The sequence below is a fragment of the Neomonachus schauinslandi genome, chromosome 6, assembly GCF_002201575.2.
Source record: "Neomonachus schauinslandi chromosome 6, ASM220157v2, whole genome shotgun sequence".
In the NCBI taxonomy this organism is placed as follows: Eukaryota; Metazoa; Chordata; class Mammalia; order Carnivora; family Phocidae; genus Neomonachus; species Neomonachus schauinslandi.
This window is the reverse complement of record NC_058408.1, coordinates 39,199,858-39,218,732: the sequence shown is the minus strand read 5'-3', so window position 1 is coordinate 39,218,732 and position 18,875 is coordinate 39,199,858. Positions and strand designations below refer to the sequence as shown.

General features: G+C 40.9%; 1 protein-coding gene across 2 annotated transcripts in view; it reads left to right on the top strand.

The window, feature by feature from the left end:
• PTPN14 (protein tyrosine phosphatase non-receptor type 14) overlaps positions 1-18,875 on the top strand; it is a 177,593-nt gene that overhangs the window by 87,383 nt on the left and 71,335 nt on the right. For both annotated transcript variants that reach the window (XM_044915926.1, XM_021682758.2), the window contains exon 3: positions 1,816-1,985. In XM_044915926.1, the coding sequence (XP_044771861.1) occupies positions 1,816-1,985 (170 nt within the window). The remainder of the gene's footprint in view (positions 1-1,815; positions 1,986-18,875) is intronic.

Below are 18,875 nucleotides of genomic sequence, written 5' to 3'. Positions count from 1 at the left end.
ACACCTTTTAGGTTTTTATGTTATTTATAGGCCTTCCTCTTCTCCTTTTGCCTGCTTTTTCCTCATTTATTTCCAGATAACCTCTGTCTTCTAATTCTGTGGTTCATGGACATGCCGGGAGTGCCAGCAGAAAACCTGCTTTCATTCACCAGTGTCGATGGTGACGATGGTGATGGTGATGATGAGGACAGTAGCAGCAACAGAACGCTCCATTATTGAAGGAGTTATTAACCTGTGCCGTGCACATGGTTTAAGACAAGATCTCATTTATGCTTCTCACAGCCTGTGGGCGATGGCTATAAGCGTCCTCCCCATCTTACAGATGAGAAAGCTTTGACACTCTGGAGGCTCAGCAACTTGTATGGAGTTATTAAGACAGTGAGTGCAAACACTGGGAGATGAACGGACTTCATAGCCTGTTTTCCTTCTGTTCAGCCACATTTCATTTCCTCTACACCACCCATCACAATGGAATAGCTAACAGACTCCCTGAAGCTGGAAAGTGAATGATAGGGTCAGAATTTGCTCAAGCAATTGGTCCAAGCTGATGGAAATAGAACCTTGGCTCTGTTGGCATTCTGTTGCTCGAGAAATGCATAGATTCCTGCTGTGAACTTGCCCTTTAGAACATCATGGAGCAGTTGGTGAAATCCTTGTTCTCATCTGAAGACACATGCATTTGAAAATATCCTGTAGAGTATGTGGGTCGGTAGCTTTATAAGCAAGGACATGTCTGGTTTTCTAGTGAAGTCAGAGTCAAAACTTTTATTACAGATTTTGGTAGGGCTGTGGCAGGGATTGATCTGTGGTCTCATTGAGGAGACAGCCAGCTGCAGTGGGAACATCGGCACAAGAATGCCTTTGGAAATTAGACATCGCAATGAAAACATTCTTTTGAAGGCAGATTTCCAGGTGTGCTGTAAACCGTTCTAAGCTCTAATTGAAATATAAAAGAATATTTCAAAAGCAGTGATCTATTTTTTGGTGATTGTTGTGCTAATCCTGAAATCCTAGCACGAATTAATGTAAAGACAGGATTGGATGCATAAAAGTACCTGTTTTAATCATTTAGCACGTTGTTCAAAACTAAACTGGTTGAGGCTCCAAGTCTAAGGGTGAAAATCTCACTTTTATCTATCAAATCCCACCATGGTCTGCCAAGAACAGTCACCAGGGGCTTCTGTGGCAGCTGTGAAGACATCCTTCCATTCTCAGAGCTTGATGTGCGGGAGAGATTTGCTGTAGTTCATGTATAATGACGTGGTGGAGGCTGATGTTTTTCAAAGTGCTTCATTAAAACTCAAAATGAGTGAATCAGTTTTCTTTTAAGCCCTGCTACTGCGTGTGGAAATAGTCTACAGTGTGGAAGCCTTCAGCTGGCAGAAGGTTTTGTCTTAGGAGTTGACTAATAAGTTACATTGCAGCAGGTGCAAGAACTGTGTTTGCCTTTGCCAGCATGTTCCACATGAGATCCTGAGGCATTCAGAAGGCACAGGAAAGTCAGCCTTGGGAGTGTAGGAAAAAAGCCAACACGGCCCCCACCCTGCACTCACCCCCCTTTACCAAACATAGGTGCATCAGTACCCATGTGGTCAAACAGTAACCGTGGGTATGAATCCTGCATCGGATACTCAGTGTAGATTGTGTGCATGTGTTTTCTTTGAGCTTGTCCCAAAGTTAGAAAGTAAAAGCTGGATCCTCGTGTATGAGCTGGAGAACCAAACGTGACATAAGGTGCTGGAGTGTTGTTTTCCTGTGCAGTCGTGGGGTACCCCTTATAAGCATAAACTGATGCTATTTTACCCTTTTATCTAGACGCACTACTTTGGCCTTTGGTTTCTCAGCAAGAGCCAGCAAGCACGATGGGTGGAGCTGGAGAAACCTCTGAAGAAACATCTGGACAAATTTGCTAATGAGCCTCTGCTTTTCTTCGGAGTCATGTTCTATGTGCCAAATGTGTCATGGCTTCAGCAAGAGGCCACAAGGTAGGTGCCTTTTTTTCCCTGTGTTCCGTATAAGGGTATGTTAATTGCGGGGCTTCAGATGAAGTCGATGAGCAGGTTGATTGAGGGGTGTGTACGTGTAGGTGTGTGTATTCGGGGAGAGGGTGGAGCAGTTGGGGATTGTTACCGGTTGCTTTGCAGCTTTAGAAATGTGGTTCGAATCCATGGTGCTCATAACCCCGGTCGTTCCCTATGATGCTGGTAAGGTAGCAGTGATCCTGAGGCAGTTGAATATGGTGTCCAGCAGCATAGAAGTATCAGTTGGAGACTGTGGGTAAAATAGATGTGCCAGAATTTAATAAAGAATTAACCACCTCATATTTGTCTGGTCTACTCTTTCCCTTAAAATGCTCCCAAGCAAAATGTAGCGTCAGACTTTGGATTTGATGATTGAGAAGGTAACTAAAGATGGGAGCAGAGTTGAGGAGAATGTCTAGAGGGCGAGAGTTTTACTTGTCCACGGTCACGTAAGAAGGGACAGAAAGCCATCGGTAGAGAGGAGACCTGGGATTGGTCCTCCCCTCCTGCTCATTGGCTTTTTTGCGTGGAAGAAACCACCTGCCATCTTTGAAATGGTACTTTTCGCTCATCTGTAAAGTGATGGATTTGCGTATGTTTCTCAAGTTCTGCTAAGTCTGCAGTTCCATGAATGAAACAGTTGGTGTTGGTTGGTGTTAGTATAGTTCCCTTATTGGTAAGAGTTTTCCATTAAATTATGCAGAGGGGGCATATCTCCTCATCAAATGGTTCTTTCTGGTGATAAAGGGAATTAAATTAACCCTCAGTTTTTTCACCTTGTACGTAGATGATGGCATTCAGAATACCTGGCAAGCGATGCTAGTGACATATCGAGAAGGAAGGAGCAGTGTTGTCCTTGACTATTGCATGTGTAGTTTCTTAGATTTTAAACTTTTAAAACAAGGATGCACTTCAAATTTTTGTATACATTTTACAGTGATAGTTTCCATCTTTTTTTTTTTTTTTTTTTTAATCAAAAACTGTTGTTAACTAGGTGGAATTTCTGTCAGCAGAGGCCATGAAATAGCTCACAGCCTGATCCAGAAAACCCATGTTCGGTCTTCCAGGTGTCATTCATTTGAAGCCCTTGGCTGGATGTCGTGCACCATTTTCAAGTTTGTTCACTTACGCAGGTTCCTTTCCGTGCAAGAAGTTATTAACTCTTCAGAATGGGACGGTTTTCCCTGGCTTCTGAATCCTCATTGAGTACTCTACCACAGGGTCAGGAACACAGCATTAGGTTAAGTCCTTGCTGAGTCACAGCTCTCAGACTGTGAAATGCAAGGCAGTGGGTAACAAGGATGAAACACGGACCGTAAATTAATGCCTATCAGGCAAAGTTCAGTCTGTAAGAAAAAACAAAGTGTTGCTACTCTGGACATACTTACTCTGTAAGGTCTGTTGTTGAGGAAGAGCAGTTGAAGTAACTGGTGAGGGACTCAGCAGTTGTGCTTTATGAAGCTAAAACAGGTTGATAAAGCTTAGGAAAATGAAGACTTGCAAGAGTGCAGTAGCTTTCCCTGGAAATTTGAAGACTTGTGGGGAGGGGATTTTGTGTTAACTCTGGAGCACAAAATTTGGGCCCATAATAAGTGAAGTGCAAGGAATTGAAAGGCTTTGGTTATATGACTCAACTCAGGAACACTGTTTCTAATGATTAAAACTGTAAAAATGTGGAAGAAGCAGACTTCTGAAGGGGTGAGTGCCCTGGTTTATAGTGCTGGGGCATTGAGTGGGTAGATGGGAGACCACCATATTGGGTTGGGTGTTGGACTAGATGAGTAGTTCTTAGACTGACCAGGGCCTGTGAGATCACAGTTACTGGGAGCATTTGCTATAAATGTGATTCTAGGGCTGTGACAGAAGTCTGAATTGGAATGTCTAGGGCTGGGGATTAGGAGACTATATTGTTTAAAATAAACAATATTCTTCAGGTGGTTCTGATACTCATCCAGACTCAGTAATTAACAAATTAGTTAACCTCTAAAGCTCTTTACAATTTCAGATTTTCCAGGCAAGTAGACTTTCATGCCAGATTATTTGACTGTCAATATTTGCATTCGCAAGCTGACACACAAAGTGTTTAAATCTCAAAAATTGATGTAAGAATTATGACGGTAGGGGTTGAGACTGGAGATCAGGAAGGACTTCTTTCGTTTTTCTTTAGAATTTCTTTTTTGCTCAGTTAGTTTGGTTCATTTCATATGTTTTGGTAAGGAGTGAATGAAGTCTTTTCCAACCCAGGATTTTGAAGCGAACTCTGTTACTGTCCTTTGATCAGAAAAACTAACAAAGAAAATAAAACTTGAAGGACGTTTTTAGACTTAAACACAGAACTAAACTGTATAGATGTAAGACACAACCCTCTCTTTATGGCAAAAGACGTTTAAGTTAGGAGCTAGGTTAGCGTGAGGAGTTATGGGTTTTTGTTTGTTTGGTTTTTTTTTTCCCCCAGCGTTGCAGAAATTTTTGTTGCTCCAAGGGGCCCAAAAACTGGAATGTGCCAAGGGATGTCAGAGCAAGTGAAAGACTAGCTGGGGAGATAAGGAAATAAGAAAGAAAAGTGTTGTTAAGTACAGAAAGGAAAATTGATGGGGAAAGAAGAGAGAGAGAGAGAGAGAATGGCATATACTTGGGAAGTGACCCAGGTGTGATTCATGAGATGTACCCTGGGTTGTGGGCGTATGGACTAGATAAGAGTACAAAGGAGACCTGGTTTGGCCAGAATGCCATTTTAAAATGCTCACCGTTCCTGGGTTTGGTGTTAGAGACCAATAAATGAGCTGAACTCAAGGTGAAGAATGCTACTAACGGTCATTAGGAGCTTTTGGGAATCTGAGCCTTCTTGGGAGGTTTTAGAAGCATCGGGGTCTGAAATGAATACTGAAACCGTCTTCCAGGCAGGGCAGCCAAGGAAGAAGCAGTGGTGGTAGGGCAGGATTCCAGAGGAATGTTTCACAGAAGGCCCTGACAACATTCATTAGGAGCTGGTTAGTGACTAACTCTTCAGCCATTCGCTGTTATCCCGGTTACCAGGCATCTCAGGTGGAGCTGTGCTTTGGCATCTCTGAGCACCTGGGATCTGCCACTCTGACAAAAAACAGTTAGTCTTTGTGATGCCCCGCAGAGTAAGATATTTGCATAGATTAGAAATAGGAATCTGTCTTTGATTGTGGGCAACCCGTTTGGAGGAGGCAGCCATTCAACCATCTGTGCTTAAAAAATAAGCCTTTGTCTGGAGCCAGCCAAACTTCTTTTCACCCAACACATGTTTGCAATGGTTTGGCTACTTCTCTTTGAGAATAAAACAGGTTCTATAGCATTAGTAGGGCCCAGCCATTTCTTCTTTCTGAATAAGGACAAAGAGTTTCAAATGAGTACTCTAGTTGTTTTGGGGGATGGGTGTATGTGAACCCACATATATCGAGACACATAGCAGTGGAAGGAGGATATATTTAAAAGTTGTGTATCTCGTCTCTTGTCCCCAGACAATCCCACCCTTGAAAACTTGCAGGTTAATAGAATACCAGGAACAACACAACAAAAATCTGAGAATGATGTTGATTGTAAACTATCTCAGAAAGTGATTGGTTTATGAAAATTATCAGGCCCGGCTTTTTGAAATTAGAAAACTGAGAAGCTCTGCTTTTTTTGACATTCATTTTGACATACTGTGTTTCATCTCTTCTCCTGGATATGATTTTTGAAGAACAAATCTCTTCATAAGAGAAGGAAATCTGCCAACCAACATACTGTGATTGAGTTGGAGAAGAAATGGACAATTCAGGCCCTACCTTTAGGTGATAATTGAACAAGAAGACAAAAGATATCAAAAGGAGAATACACAAAGGAGTACCCATAGAAGGAAAAAAAAATCTCTTGATATTCTTACAGAAGTGTGAAAAAGCTGATACAAAGAACACACTAGTAGACAGATGGAAGATGAGTCATGAAACCATAGGAATTAAAGAGATTAAGACCAGGGTTTGTTAACCCTACTCCAAACGGTAAGATGCATTACCTTGGGGCTGTGAAAATGTCAGTTTTCCCACTCTGGTTAAAATGACTCAAGGGATGGGACCGCCATAATTTTTTCCACGTTGCTTTGCTTCTTCTGTTCCTTTTTGCCAGCTTCTCTGTTCAGCAAAGGGACTCCTGCTGGTGATTCCTCTTTCCCCATTATGTTCTCCTCCTGACTCAAAGGAAAGATTTTTGTAATGTGTTTTAATGATTTGCATAGCAACGGGCTCAGTATAAACACAGGGTTTGCAGATTTTTCTGGACACAAAGAAAAAAGATGGTTGGTGAGAGGTGGAGAAATCCTCCGTCGAACAGAAGGATACTTTATAATAGCAAGGGAAAGCCAGAAAGCTGGCCGAGGTTACTGCTTCTAGTTAAGAGTTGGGGTTTTTCCAAGTCTTCCTCCAGTGAGGAAGTTCCTCCTTAGTTTTTTCAGTACTAAAGAGAACACTTCGAAGAGACTAAATTTTTTTCAGGGTGAATTTAGGTTTCAAAGTGTTAGTTACTGACCGTATGCCACAGTTTCTAAAATTTTTAATTCTCGGATGTTTTCCTCCTACCAAAACACGTTTGTCTTTGCATCACTCCGTGGTGAATGGTACGTTTGCTCGGTGCCAAGGAGCTTCTGCTTGTCCTAATGAAGTCCGATAGCCTTTCCTTCTTGTCCAGGACAGGTCTGTAGCCTGCCCGTTCAGGTGGGGCTCTCTGCCCTCCTAGTGGCGAGAACTGTGCAGAAGCAAAGCCCTCGCTCTAGCCAGCACAGTCACTCCCCTTGCCAGGGACAGTCTTAGCACATCTGGTGCATCTGGCGGCCACTCCAGGGCAGTGGGCCCTGTTCCAAGCTCCCTCTGTCAAGTGGGTGCTTCCTCTATGTTTTCTGCACTTCGGCCTTCGTGGGGCTCCCTCCTTTTTAGGCTCACGGGTTCTTCTGTCTGTCTTCCACCTTCTCTCAAGTACTGGACGATGAGGCTGAATTCTAGCCTGTGAGGTGCACCTGCCAGTTATTACCAGAAGGACTTAAAAAGAACTTCATCTCTGCTTGGGCCCGTATAGTGTTCTATGTTAAATGAAGTTCCTGTCTGGGAAGAACTTACTGGACAGGGTGTCATTTCACTAACTGGGAATAAACGCCCACATTGAAAACCGCACCATTGAGGTCTCATCAAGAGCGTAAGTGCATTTTTTCGTGATGGTGAGTGACAAGGGAGTTAAGTTATTACGTGTGTAGACTCTGGTGGGAGCTCTTTTCCTCCAGTTATGTATTTGGGCCTATGGCATGTTGATGGCAAAGCCAGATTAGATGAATCCTTACATCCCTTTGAAGGCCAGAATGGTGTTTTGGTTTTTTGTTGTTGTTGTTGTTTTCTGTTTTGTTTTTAACTAGGTTTCAGGAAGTAGTTCTAGTGACCCTTACAAAAGCTCTCTTCTTCTCTCATTTCTCATAAATACCGATGCAATGTGCCTTGAGTGCGATTGTAAACAAGTCAGCGTTCAACCACTGTTTAAAGTGTCTCTTTTAAAAGCTCTAATTATGGTAATGTTTCCATTTCCTTTTACAACACCATTTATTTTGTTTCTCTGGTTCTTTGAGTTCTTTTATTATTTTGAAATGTCATTTTAATGGCTATTTAAAGTTTACCCGTGGGCTGGGAAATAGGGACTCCCTTCAACTCAGACTTAAAAGATTCAGCATGAGTCCCCCGTAGATAATATAATTGGCTGAGAATGGCAGCTCTTCTTCCTGGCCCACTCCAGCTGGTGAATGGGAACTTGTTTTCTCTCTCTTTCTCTCTCTCTCTCTCTGTTGATGGCTGAGAACGGAGTTGTTTCTGCCAGATATTTTTAAGATGCCCTTGCTACTACTCTACTAGGATTTAACCTTAAACATTATTCTGAGTGGGTGATGTATTGTTTGAGGAGAGGAGAGGTCAATGTTTAGGAAGAGCAGAGCAGTCTCCAAGGGAAGAACTGCTCCCCAAAAGAGGATTAGTTGATGAAAATGTTAGTTGCCATTTGCATTATTTTGCATTTCAGCCGTTATTGGGCACCTCTTCTGTGTCAGGCATTTTGCTAGCCAGGCAGAGTGTAAGAACGGACAGATCTTCATAATCCCCCTCTTTGCAAAGAGCTGTGTCTCCAAGCAGTTATTTCATTTCCATGTATGTGATTTATTGCTGTTTGAGTTTGCCCTGAAAGCTTACACTGCTGACCCTACTTCCTGGGGAAGGCTTTCCCACTGTTCTGGAGGAACCCCGAGAGCCTGGCAAGTGTCTTGCACAGTCAGGCCTCATGGGCCTGGGACCTGGGCAGTTAGTTGCCCAGCTCTGAGCTCAGAAAGCCCTGCGCTTGGTTTCATGCTCTGCTGTGGCCCTCTTGAGATTCTTAATAATTTTGGAACCACGGATCCTGCGTTTTTGTTTTTCACTAGACTCTCTGAATTATGTTGCCAGTCCTCCCCCGGGAGAGCCTCCTTACTGCCATCTCTGTTCATTCTCTTCTTCTTGTTTTGATGTTGCCTTAGGATTTGCTCTCAGTTATGGGTGGATCTGAGTCTACTGTTATGGGCGTGATCAAAGAGAAAAAGCAAAAAATAAAACAAAAAACCTGCTATGGAACAAAAATAAAATTTTTGCTGTCTATGCAAATATGAAAATAAAAACGTGGTCCTGGTAACCATTTCAGCTCCTGGACCTGACTCACGGGAAAATCCTGCGCAGTCCGGGAGCTGTTATAAAATCAATTTAATTTCCTTTAGGGAAGCTGATTGATTGGCGTATCTCATTCCTCAACTAGGATTTCTTCATATTTTACTGTGAAGATGACTCTGCAAAGTTTATATGTTTCTTAATTAAATCAAGGGTACACCTTAGCCCCCTACTTGATTGTTGGAGTCTTCGCAATGCATGGGGCGGCTTCCTGTCCCACTCCCTAACCCCCCTGCTCCAGGAAAAAGATACAGTTTGCAAGACATGCAGGGAGGTTGTTAGCTATTTAGGCAACCTACTACTATTAGAACAACAAAGTATAGACAAAGTGAAGTTAACCCTTAAACATAATCTGTGTGGTTTTTTTATTCTTTCCCTTTAAGGGAGAGAAAACAAATAGTGATAAAAATTCAGTATATTTTAGTAATATCACTTGACATTATTCATTGTAGGTGTCCTATAATGCATGGAAAAATGAGAATTTCTTTCTTTCTTTCTTTCTTTCTTTCTTTCTTTCTTTTCTTTCCTTCTTTCTTTCTTTCCTTCTTTCTTTTCTTTCCTTCTTTCTTTTCTTTCCTTCTTTCTTTTCTTTCCTTCTTTCTTTTCTTTCCTTCTTTCTTTTCTTTCTTTCTTTCTTTTCTTTCTTTCTTTCTTTTCTTTCTTTCTTTCTTAGATTTGAGAGAGAGAACACCAGCGGGGGGTGGAGAAGAGCAGAGGGAGAGGGAGAAGCAGTCTCAGGGTTCAACGCCAGACCCCGGGATCATGACCTGAACCTGAAGGCAGACACTTAACTGACTGAGCCACCCAGGTGCCCCGAAAAATGAGATTTTCAAAAGGAAATACATCAGTGTCATTCATATTTCAAAAGAAGCTGTGACGTCTGATTTTTACCATTTGTAAAGCAAGGTATACTTATGTATGTCTTAATCATGAGTAAAGCAGAGTTTCCCCCAAACAGGTGAAGTAGTATACCTCAAAAAGCCTTTGCTTTTAAAGTGTTGAAATAATCTCATTTGTAATCCTATGGTTAAGGTGTGTTTACCGGTATTTGATGATCTATCCTGAACTTTTCAAAAGCAAACAAATAATGGGTTCCTAGTAAGCCATTTTGAAAATAACCTAATTTCTTGAGCAAGGGTAATATTAGCGGTCTTTGTGTATTTCTTGCTTTCCAAAGATAGCTTTCCAAATTTATTCATTTGTTCATTCACTCAGTCGTTGATTCCAAATAGTTCTTTATCAGACTTACATTGCAGAACACTGAGAGATTCCACAATCGACCCAGGGAATATCAAAGATTTAGAATAGAGCATGGACTCAAATTTTAGCATATTCTTCTTTTTTTTTTTTTTTTCAAAAGCTGAGTAGAACCTGAAGATCCCACACAGCAGTGTTTACCTTTAGCTGAGGGGTGGAAATGGGAAAACAAACAGAAGCTATGGGAAGAGGTGTTTGATCATGTCAGAGCATGCCAGCTCTGCTTTATGAATTTTTTAAAGACATCCACTTCCTTATGAAGGATTCTTAGGATTTGTAGGGGTATCATTATAATGGATGGGATTGCCAATGGTGTGTTAGTTTCAAATGGGCTTTTGAAAATCTTGGGAGGAGAGGGAAACGGGGAGTAAAGGTTTTAGAATCCTTTGCTCTACCTTTTTCCTGGACTCTCAGGGCTGGGACCTTAGGTTGGGGTTGAATGGGTGTGGAAGGGGGAAGAAGTCACAGATGTCATGTTTTCAACATCACGGAGACCCACAGTGCCTGAGCAGCAGCGGGATCTGGAAAGCACAGAATCCTTCGTTGTGCCTTATGGTAGTAGCGCTCTCGTCTGACCCCATACCAGACTTCCAGACCTCCTCTGTGGGGTTCTCTGCAAGAATCTGGTTTGCATTCCATCACCTGATATAATTTAATAATAGTAATAATGACACTGGCCAGCATTTATGTGCTAGGTGCTGCGCTAAGTATCTTCAACGATTATCTTTTTTAGTCCTCCCCAGAACCTATGAATGGGCACTATTATTATCCTCTGATAAAGGATTGTTTTTCTAACACAGGTTTTATTACTAATAAGTAGAGATTTCATCCATCAAATAAATTGAATCTTTTATGTTACGTTGCCAGCGAAATACATCTGTCCATATGTCCCCATACTCCCCAGCGTAACAGGGGGGTTTAATTTTTACTGAAGTATCAAAAAAGAAATACAGACAGCTAACATTCCTGTGAGGTGACAGGTGGTAAACTGGTGCCATGAGGGTGGATTCTGGTCTCCCAGTAGGTTTTGTTTCACCTGGACATTTTTTTACAAAATGAAATTTTGTAAAAAAATTGAATTTGGATGCCTTACGTATAGGCATATGCTCTGCAGTTTGTCCCACTTCTCACCCTGCCCATAGTGTTAGAGTGGACAACGTTTACTCCTTCCTGTGACCTGACTGGTCCTGTAGGCATTTAGACTGTGGCCCCTGTCCATATAACTTGAAGGACTTCTTGGTACATGGGTCAACCCATACCTTTCCACTGGCCCAGTCGGTTTTAATGCCACTCGGCATCTAACTGTCTTAACACTTTGGCTACCTACCGGAGACTGTAGCTGGATATGGGAGGATCATTTCCCTTAAGCCCTCATTTGAAAACTTTGTTTCTGTGTAAGATCACTCCAGGGTGCTAGATTACATGGCCCTGTACTTTCAGTTATGGAGATGTACCTCAGCTTTTCCAGATTTCCTCTCCCTATTTCTTTCAGCATCTGCCTCATTCATAAATGGTTCCATCCAGAAGAAAGGTACCAAATGTTCTTTGGCCAAAAGAGAAAAAGTCACCAAAATCCTAAGTAAACGTGGTCTATTTGAGAAAGTATAGTTCGCCTTCTATCAAGGCAGATCAAGCTTTACTAGAATCATAGTTTATATCTAAGCACAGAACATCACACATTACAGAGACCAGTTGCTTCATTTTACAGATGAAGAAGCAGAACCAAGGAAGTAAGGGGACCTTGCCTATTGTCACACTTTGCCCATTGACAGAGCCTGACTCTTCCTGAGGTGCTGGGATGGGTTTAGGTGAACCAAGCAGGCAGACATGGCAGAGCCCATGGATAGGATTTGTTTAAACTTCCAGAGACCCTTGCCCATCTTCCCCTCCCTTGCCCTGAGACAGCTAAGACACACTGGAACTGGAAGAGATGAGTTTTGTCCAAGGGAGGGAAGTAGTTCAGACAGAAGAAACAAAAGAGTAGAGGAAAACAGGCACTTCTTTGAATGGAGTCATTTAAATAGTGAGCATTATGTAGAGATTGGAACTAAGATGGGTTTTATTTAATGTTTTTATCAGTCATCTGCAGCCCTGGGCACAGAGCGAAATTGCCAAGCTTTCAGATGACACTAAGCCCTTTAGAAGAGTGGAAAATTGAGACATTGGAAATAAACAGTAGAAAGGTGTCAACCGGCATCAAGTTACCAGGTGCAACTAAGAAATAAGGATCCTCCTTTCTGGTGCAATTTGGGAAAGCAAGCGGGGCAAGAGTCCTCGTGGGGGGACATGATGCAACATGTTTCATTTTACCCCAGCCGAACTCTCTTTCAAGGTCAGCCCGTCAATCTTAGCCTGCAGCTGGGGAGAGAGAGTAGACGGTTTGCCAGCATAAAAATGTTTCCTGCCAGCATAAAAATGTGTTACTGTTATTCAGAGCAAAGCCCAGCAAATTTTACCTAAGTTGAACTAAAAGCAAGTCAGACACATGATACTTTAATAGAAACTCATGGAGATAAAGCAATGTTAGAAACACATGTTTTTTTGACCAGGACAGATATTTTGCAGGAGGTAGTCAAGACGTTTATGATGATAACTAAAGCAAGAAACCCATAGATCTAAGGAAAACTGGAAAAGTTAAGTAATTTGAATCCTCAAAATAAATGACCAACTGTGGATCCTGATGGAAAAATTTGAAGGCAGGTTATGTATCTGCCAGACTATGTAGTATATTTGGAATGATTGATGGAATCAGCAAAGAACTGGTATTTGGTCTAATCTTCAAAAAAAAAAAAAAAAAAAAAAAAGCTGGGAATAATACGTCATTCAAAAACAAAATAACTTGAGTAGCAGCACAGACCTGAAGTCAGAAGACCTGACTGTCAGGTATTTGTTTCTTGGCCAGGCTCTGTAAATTCCCCAAAACTCACCTTCTCTGTTTATAGTCAATCAGGAGATGATATTAGCACAGCTTCAGAAAACGCCTATCAGTGCATTCAGTACATAGTAGGCATCCAAATAATGTTTGTTTTTTAAATGAAAAAGATCTGTTAGAAGGTAGTGACAACTTGCTGCATCCCTCAGGAAGCTGTACGGGTAGGTTATCAGTCACCTGGACGAATCAATCCTGGCCCACACCACCTGGAAACACAGCGAGGCGCATTCTGGGAAATGTAGTTCAGCCTAGCCAAGTCGAGACATTATGGTGCCACCATGGGGCTTAGTACATGATTCATGATCAGCAGAGTCCAAATCACTGTTCAACGCTATTGAATCCACAGTTGGTACTTCCGACTCATGAGTTCCGGAAAACAAAATTAATCTCAAAAGGTAAAGGTTTTAATGTGGTTGAAGATAACTTCAAATTTGTCCCATATTCTCTTGGACACTTCCCAAAGGCAGAGTTGCAAAGATTCATTTAAACAAAAACTGTATTGTTATCATAAATACATATTTCCCAAGGAGGTTCTCCATCCTTACCCCTCTGCCACGAGAGGGAGCAGATCTAATCCAGAGGGCCCAGGCTGGTGCTGCTCGCTGTGCTGAGGTTATCAGATGAGCGTGAGGAAAGAGGGTAAGGCAGGCCTGGCCTCACAGCTTCACAGATGGTCAGAGCAGCTGCTCAGGGTCTTGAAGCCAGGTTGGCTGCAGCAGGAGGGACCAGGCTGACCTGATGCTAATCTTGCAGTACTTGTAACTTGAAGAGGGTGTAGTCTGAAGAAGATAAACAGATTCCAGTTAAAGATTATTTAAGGAGATGATAGACTCTTGGTAAGTGATGATTATTTTTTTAAAAAACAAAGCAAAACGGAGAAATTGGGAGCCCATTGACTCTTGAAATGTGGTCCTTAGCAGAATTGCCCTTTGGCATTCTTTAAAAATGCAGATTGCTGTACATCGCTCCCGACTTCCAGAATCTGTTTTTATTTAGTGCCACAGGTGATTTTTATACTTATTTAAGTTCGGTTAAATGGAACACAGCTATACCTTGATGTTCTTTCAGCAGTCGTTGGTGTTTTATGTTAGTATATCGATGTTAGAAACAGGGTGGGTTTCAAGGAACTGGGAAAAAATGAAAGAGTTGCAAAGTCCGGAACATCTGGTTTAGGCTTAGGAATTTGGAGGATGGATGGTGTGGGCTTAGTTGCAGAATAACTATTGGCATCTTCATGGGACCCTGGAGTATACAGAACGAGAACCCAAGGTTCTGCAGGAATTTTGGTCAGTTTGTATTTCCTCTACTTTGAAATGTAACAATTTAACCTTTTAATTAAACTTTGATAATGCATAATGGATTATACATAATATAATGTATGGTTTACATTATAGGGGCAATACTGTGCAAGAATTTAGTGTTCTGTGCATCCGTAATAAAAGCAGTAATAACTGGCCTGAATTATACTACATTAGTACTCTAGGACCTTAAATGAGAAATTTTCCACTATTTCCTCAGACTTAGACATTGTAGGCTTAATTTTAATTTAAGAAAATGAGAATTTTTCAAAATTGAGAATTCTGTTCATGGATTTCTCTGGTTTGTTGATTTCTATTGCATTTAAGTAAATAAAAGATGAAACAATAGGTAAACTGAGAAACAGGAATAAGATCATTTCAGACAAGTAAAAGTCTAAAGTTGTGAAAACATTAAAGTTTCTTTTCATGATCAGTTTTTTAAAAATATATATTGTTTTTCGGGCGCCTGGGTGGCTCAGCCGGTTAAGCGTCTGCCTTCGGCTCAGGTCATGATCCCAGGGTACTGGGATCGAGCCCCGCATCGGGCTCCCTGCTCCGCAGGAAGCCTGCTTCTCCCTCTCCCACTCCCCCTGCTCGTGTTCCCTCTCTCACTGTGTCTCTCTCTGTCAAATAAATAAATAAAATCTTTAAAAATATATATATATATATATATATATATATATATATATATTGTTTTTCTAGACTGGTTCACTGAATCCTTGATTCCAAATACCAGTGGAAAAGCACAATATATTTAAGTTAAAAAAAAATTTTTTTAATAAAAAGGCTCTGTTTCTGATAGGATTTATCTTAATTTTCCAAATTTTTGTTTACTATACATAGATTTTGTGTTGCTTTATGCACACGCACCCCCCCCCCATGATTTTGTGATGTGCTCCTTCTTGTTATGAGTAGTGAATGTGTTATCCTGAGAGCTAATATTCTGATAGTCTTTCACAAAAAAATTCCACGTTTATTTTTTTAAAAAGGCTTGGAAATATTTTATCCACAGGAAGTTAGCAAATATCAGAGATAGGAAAATTGTATTCTTTATATGTGGTTCATGTTCAGAAGAGTGTCACAAATTATTTAGCCATTATTCTCCCACAGTAGGCATTTTTCCTTTCTCATTTAATGTGATTATTTGCTAATTTATAATATTGTATAATTACAACTATAATTAGAAATGCATTTAGAGCTTTAAACATCTATAGGAGAAGAATGTTGAACTGAATTACAGAGATTCTTATCCATTGCTCTGTGATACTTGCATTTTACCTGAAAGCACATACACAAAACAAATCTAAAACATTTTACTCCTCCTTACCCTTGACTCAATATATAAATAATTGCATTAGAGAGCATTCAAATAGAAGAGAGAATCAATCTAGCTTTTTGACCATGAGGAATGAAATATATATATTTAATTGTCTAGAGTAGTGTTTGCTGATATGATGGAGGCTCATTTGGGCATTGTACAGATTCTCCTCTTATGGTTTTCATTTAAGAAACACAGAATTTTGTAATGATAAAGGACACTACAAATCATCCAGTCTGACTCCTTCTTATGAAACCAGCCTGATCAGAGCCAGCCCGAGCATTTGCTTCCAGAGTGGTGCCCCATGCACGTATCCTGTGCTCAACACAGTCCACCAGCTGTTGCCTGCCTCCCACCTCCGACTGAATCCAAGGACTGGGTGTCTTGCTGTTTTCAAGAAAGTCAGTCCTTCTGCCTTTTTTCTTGATTCTCAATGCTTTACTCAGGCTGACTCCAATTTCCCATAATTTTCAAATATCTTTAATATCTGTTTCTCCTAGATTCCTTGCCTTCTGTTTTACCCATGTTTTTTTCTCTATCTTAAATATTAACCACAAAATATTTATACTTGTGTATATTTATACACCTTTATACGTCCTAATTACTACTGAATATCTCTCTTTGGATATCTGATTTTTGGCTTCTTTTCTATGTATTACCTGCTGCCTCCGTCATTTTTTGTTTATCTGTTCCTTTTGAGTCCTTGAAAAATTACGTATCAATTTTGCTCACATTGACCTCTTTTACCAAAGGACACTCCCACCTCTGAACCAGTGGCCTTTTCTTACTTCTGTTCTCTTCACTCACAGACAGCACTAGACAGGAAGAGCCCACTCCTTGAAATCCTCCTGCTCCTTGGTTTTTGGTGCCTTTTACCTCATCCAGTCTTGGACCTACTTCTTTTCAGCTTCTGATCCCCAATTTGCCAGAACTCTGCGCTTCTAAGTATTTTTCTCTTTATATATGATCTGCAGTAGACCTTAGTCATCTTCAGCCTTTAGAAGTAGTTTCTGACAGATGGGTCTTCATTTGGTATCACCCACATCTTACTGATTTCCTGCTGGCAGGACAGTCTTCCATTCATTCATTCATTCATTCATTCATTCATATTTTGAATATCTACTGTGTACAGGTCACCAGAAGTATACAGAAAATACTACTCTTTCTAAGGGAGCATGCATTCATGTGAGCCCCTCTGCTTTGTGTTGCATTCTTGCTTCAGGCTCTTTGGGTGATGATGACTGCTACCCTTTGTTGATCATCTCTACACAGGACACTTTGTTCACTCTATCTCAACCAATCCTCATAGGAACCAGGAAGATAGAGGCTGATGAACTATTTTCCTCCTCTTACTTTCTCTTGACCTCAAATTGTTCCCTAAATACCCCATTTTTCTCTAAATGACTCTGTGATACTTTTGCTCTCACAAACTGAAGATGAGAAGTCACCTGGGTGCTTCTTCCTTATATCATTTGTTACACAGGGCCTGACCATTCCTCCAAGCTCTGGTTAGACATTTCTCTTGAAGTCATGTTGTCACCTTCTTTACCAAGAGTCATTTTGTAGATAAACTGTTGAAGTTGAACATACAGACAGGTGCAGAAATCAAAGTGTACAGCTCAGTGGATCTATGCAACATGACTACACCTCTGTAACCAGTCCCTAGATCAAGAATTGAAACATCAGCAGCACCCCAGAATCGAAGCTTCATGTTCCCTCTCAACCTCTGTCCCCCGAGAGTAACCACTATCCTGACTTCTAACAACATAAGTTGGTTTTGCTTTGATTGTTTTTAAGGTGGGATAATATAGCATGTGCCCTTTGGTGTCTTCTTTGACCAAAATTTTTTGAGAGTCGTCTGTATTGTATGCAGTTAGAGATTGGTCATTTTCAATGCTGCATAATATTCCGGCACAAGAATATACTGTATTTAAAAAAATTGAAGTGTTACCGATGTACAGTGTTCTGTTAGTTTCAGGTGTACATCATAGTGATTTTAATATTTTTATACATTGTGAAATGTTCCCCATGATAAGTCTAGTTACCGTCTGTCACCATACAAAGTTATTACAATATTATTGATTGTGTTTCCTGTGCTGTATGTTACATCCCCATGACTTATTTATTTTATAACCAGAAGTTTGTACACTACATTTTACTCATCCTGCTGTTGAAGGACAATTGGATCGTTTCCAGTTTGGAGCTATTATGAACTGTGCTGCTATTTACATTTCTAGTACGTGTATTAAGGGCATCCTAGTGCACGTCCTATGGATATTCTTGCACGTGGCTTCGGTGCCTGTACTCATTTCTGCTGAGTATGTATACACAAGTTTTACCCAACAGAAGTTCTCCAAAATTTTTATTACTACCAGCAAAATAAAAAGCACATTTTTAAGGCTGAAAAATTTTAGATACTTGACCTTGCAGTCCTTTTACTTCCTATATTGAATTCATCATTCATTAAATATTTATTGAGTGCCTACTATGTTTGAGGCCCTTAGGCTACATCCATAAACATAAAAGCAAGTACTCTGGCACTTAGTTGCAGATCAATAGGATTATTGATCTTTCGTAATAGTAGCAATAATGACGACAGCTAAGATGTATTGAGTACTTTGTGGCAGGGCACAATTCTAAACTATATGTGTGAAGTCATTTAGTTCTTACAACTTTTAGAGTTAGCAGTATTATTATTCTAATTATACAGAATAGGAAAGAAACTAGGGCACAGAGAGGTTGTATAACTTACCCAACATCGCAATATGAGTAAGTGACAGAGCTGTGATTTGAACCTACACAGCGCAGCCCCAGAATCCATATGTTTCCTACTATCTATACATATCTCATTTAAATCTGTTCCAGCCTACGCTACCCCTACCATATGTTTTCTTACTTCCGGCCTGAAATACAATGAAGTGGGGAAGAGCATAGGCTTTTGAATCGAGTAGGCTTGGATTTGGATCCTGGCTCCGTTGCTTTCTCTCTGCCCTCGGGTGAGTTACTGGTCTTCCAAGAATCAGTTTTTGCATGAACAGAAGGATCCTTGAGGATTGAACTGGTTGGTAATTGGAAAAGCAGGCTCTGTACTGCCTGACCACCATTCCCATTATTATTTGGCCTCTTGTGTCTCTGCAATCCATCTGTTAATGTGGTGTGCACACCAGGGGTACCTGGGTGGCTCAGTCGGTTAAGCATCCGACTCTTGGTTTCAGCTCAGGTCATGATTTCAGCGTCATGGGACTGAGTCCCCCTCATCAGGGTCCGTGCTCAGCAGGGAGTCTGCTTGAGGATTCTTTCTCTCCCTCTGCCCCTCCCCCTGCT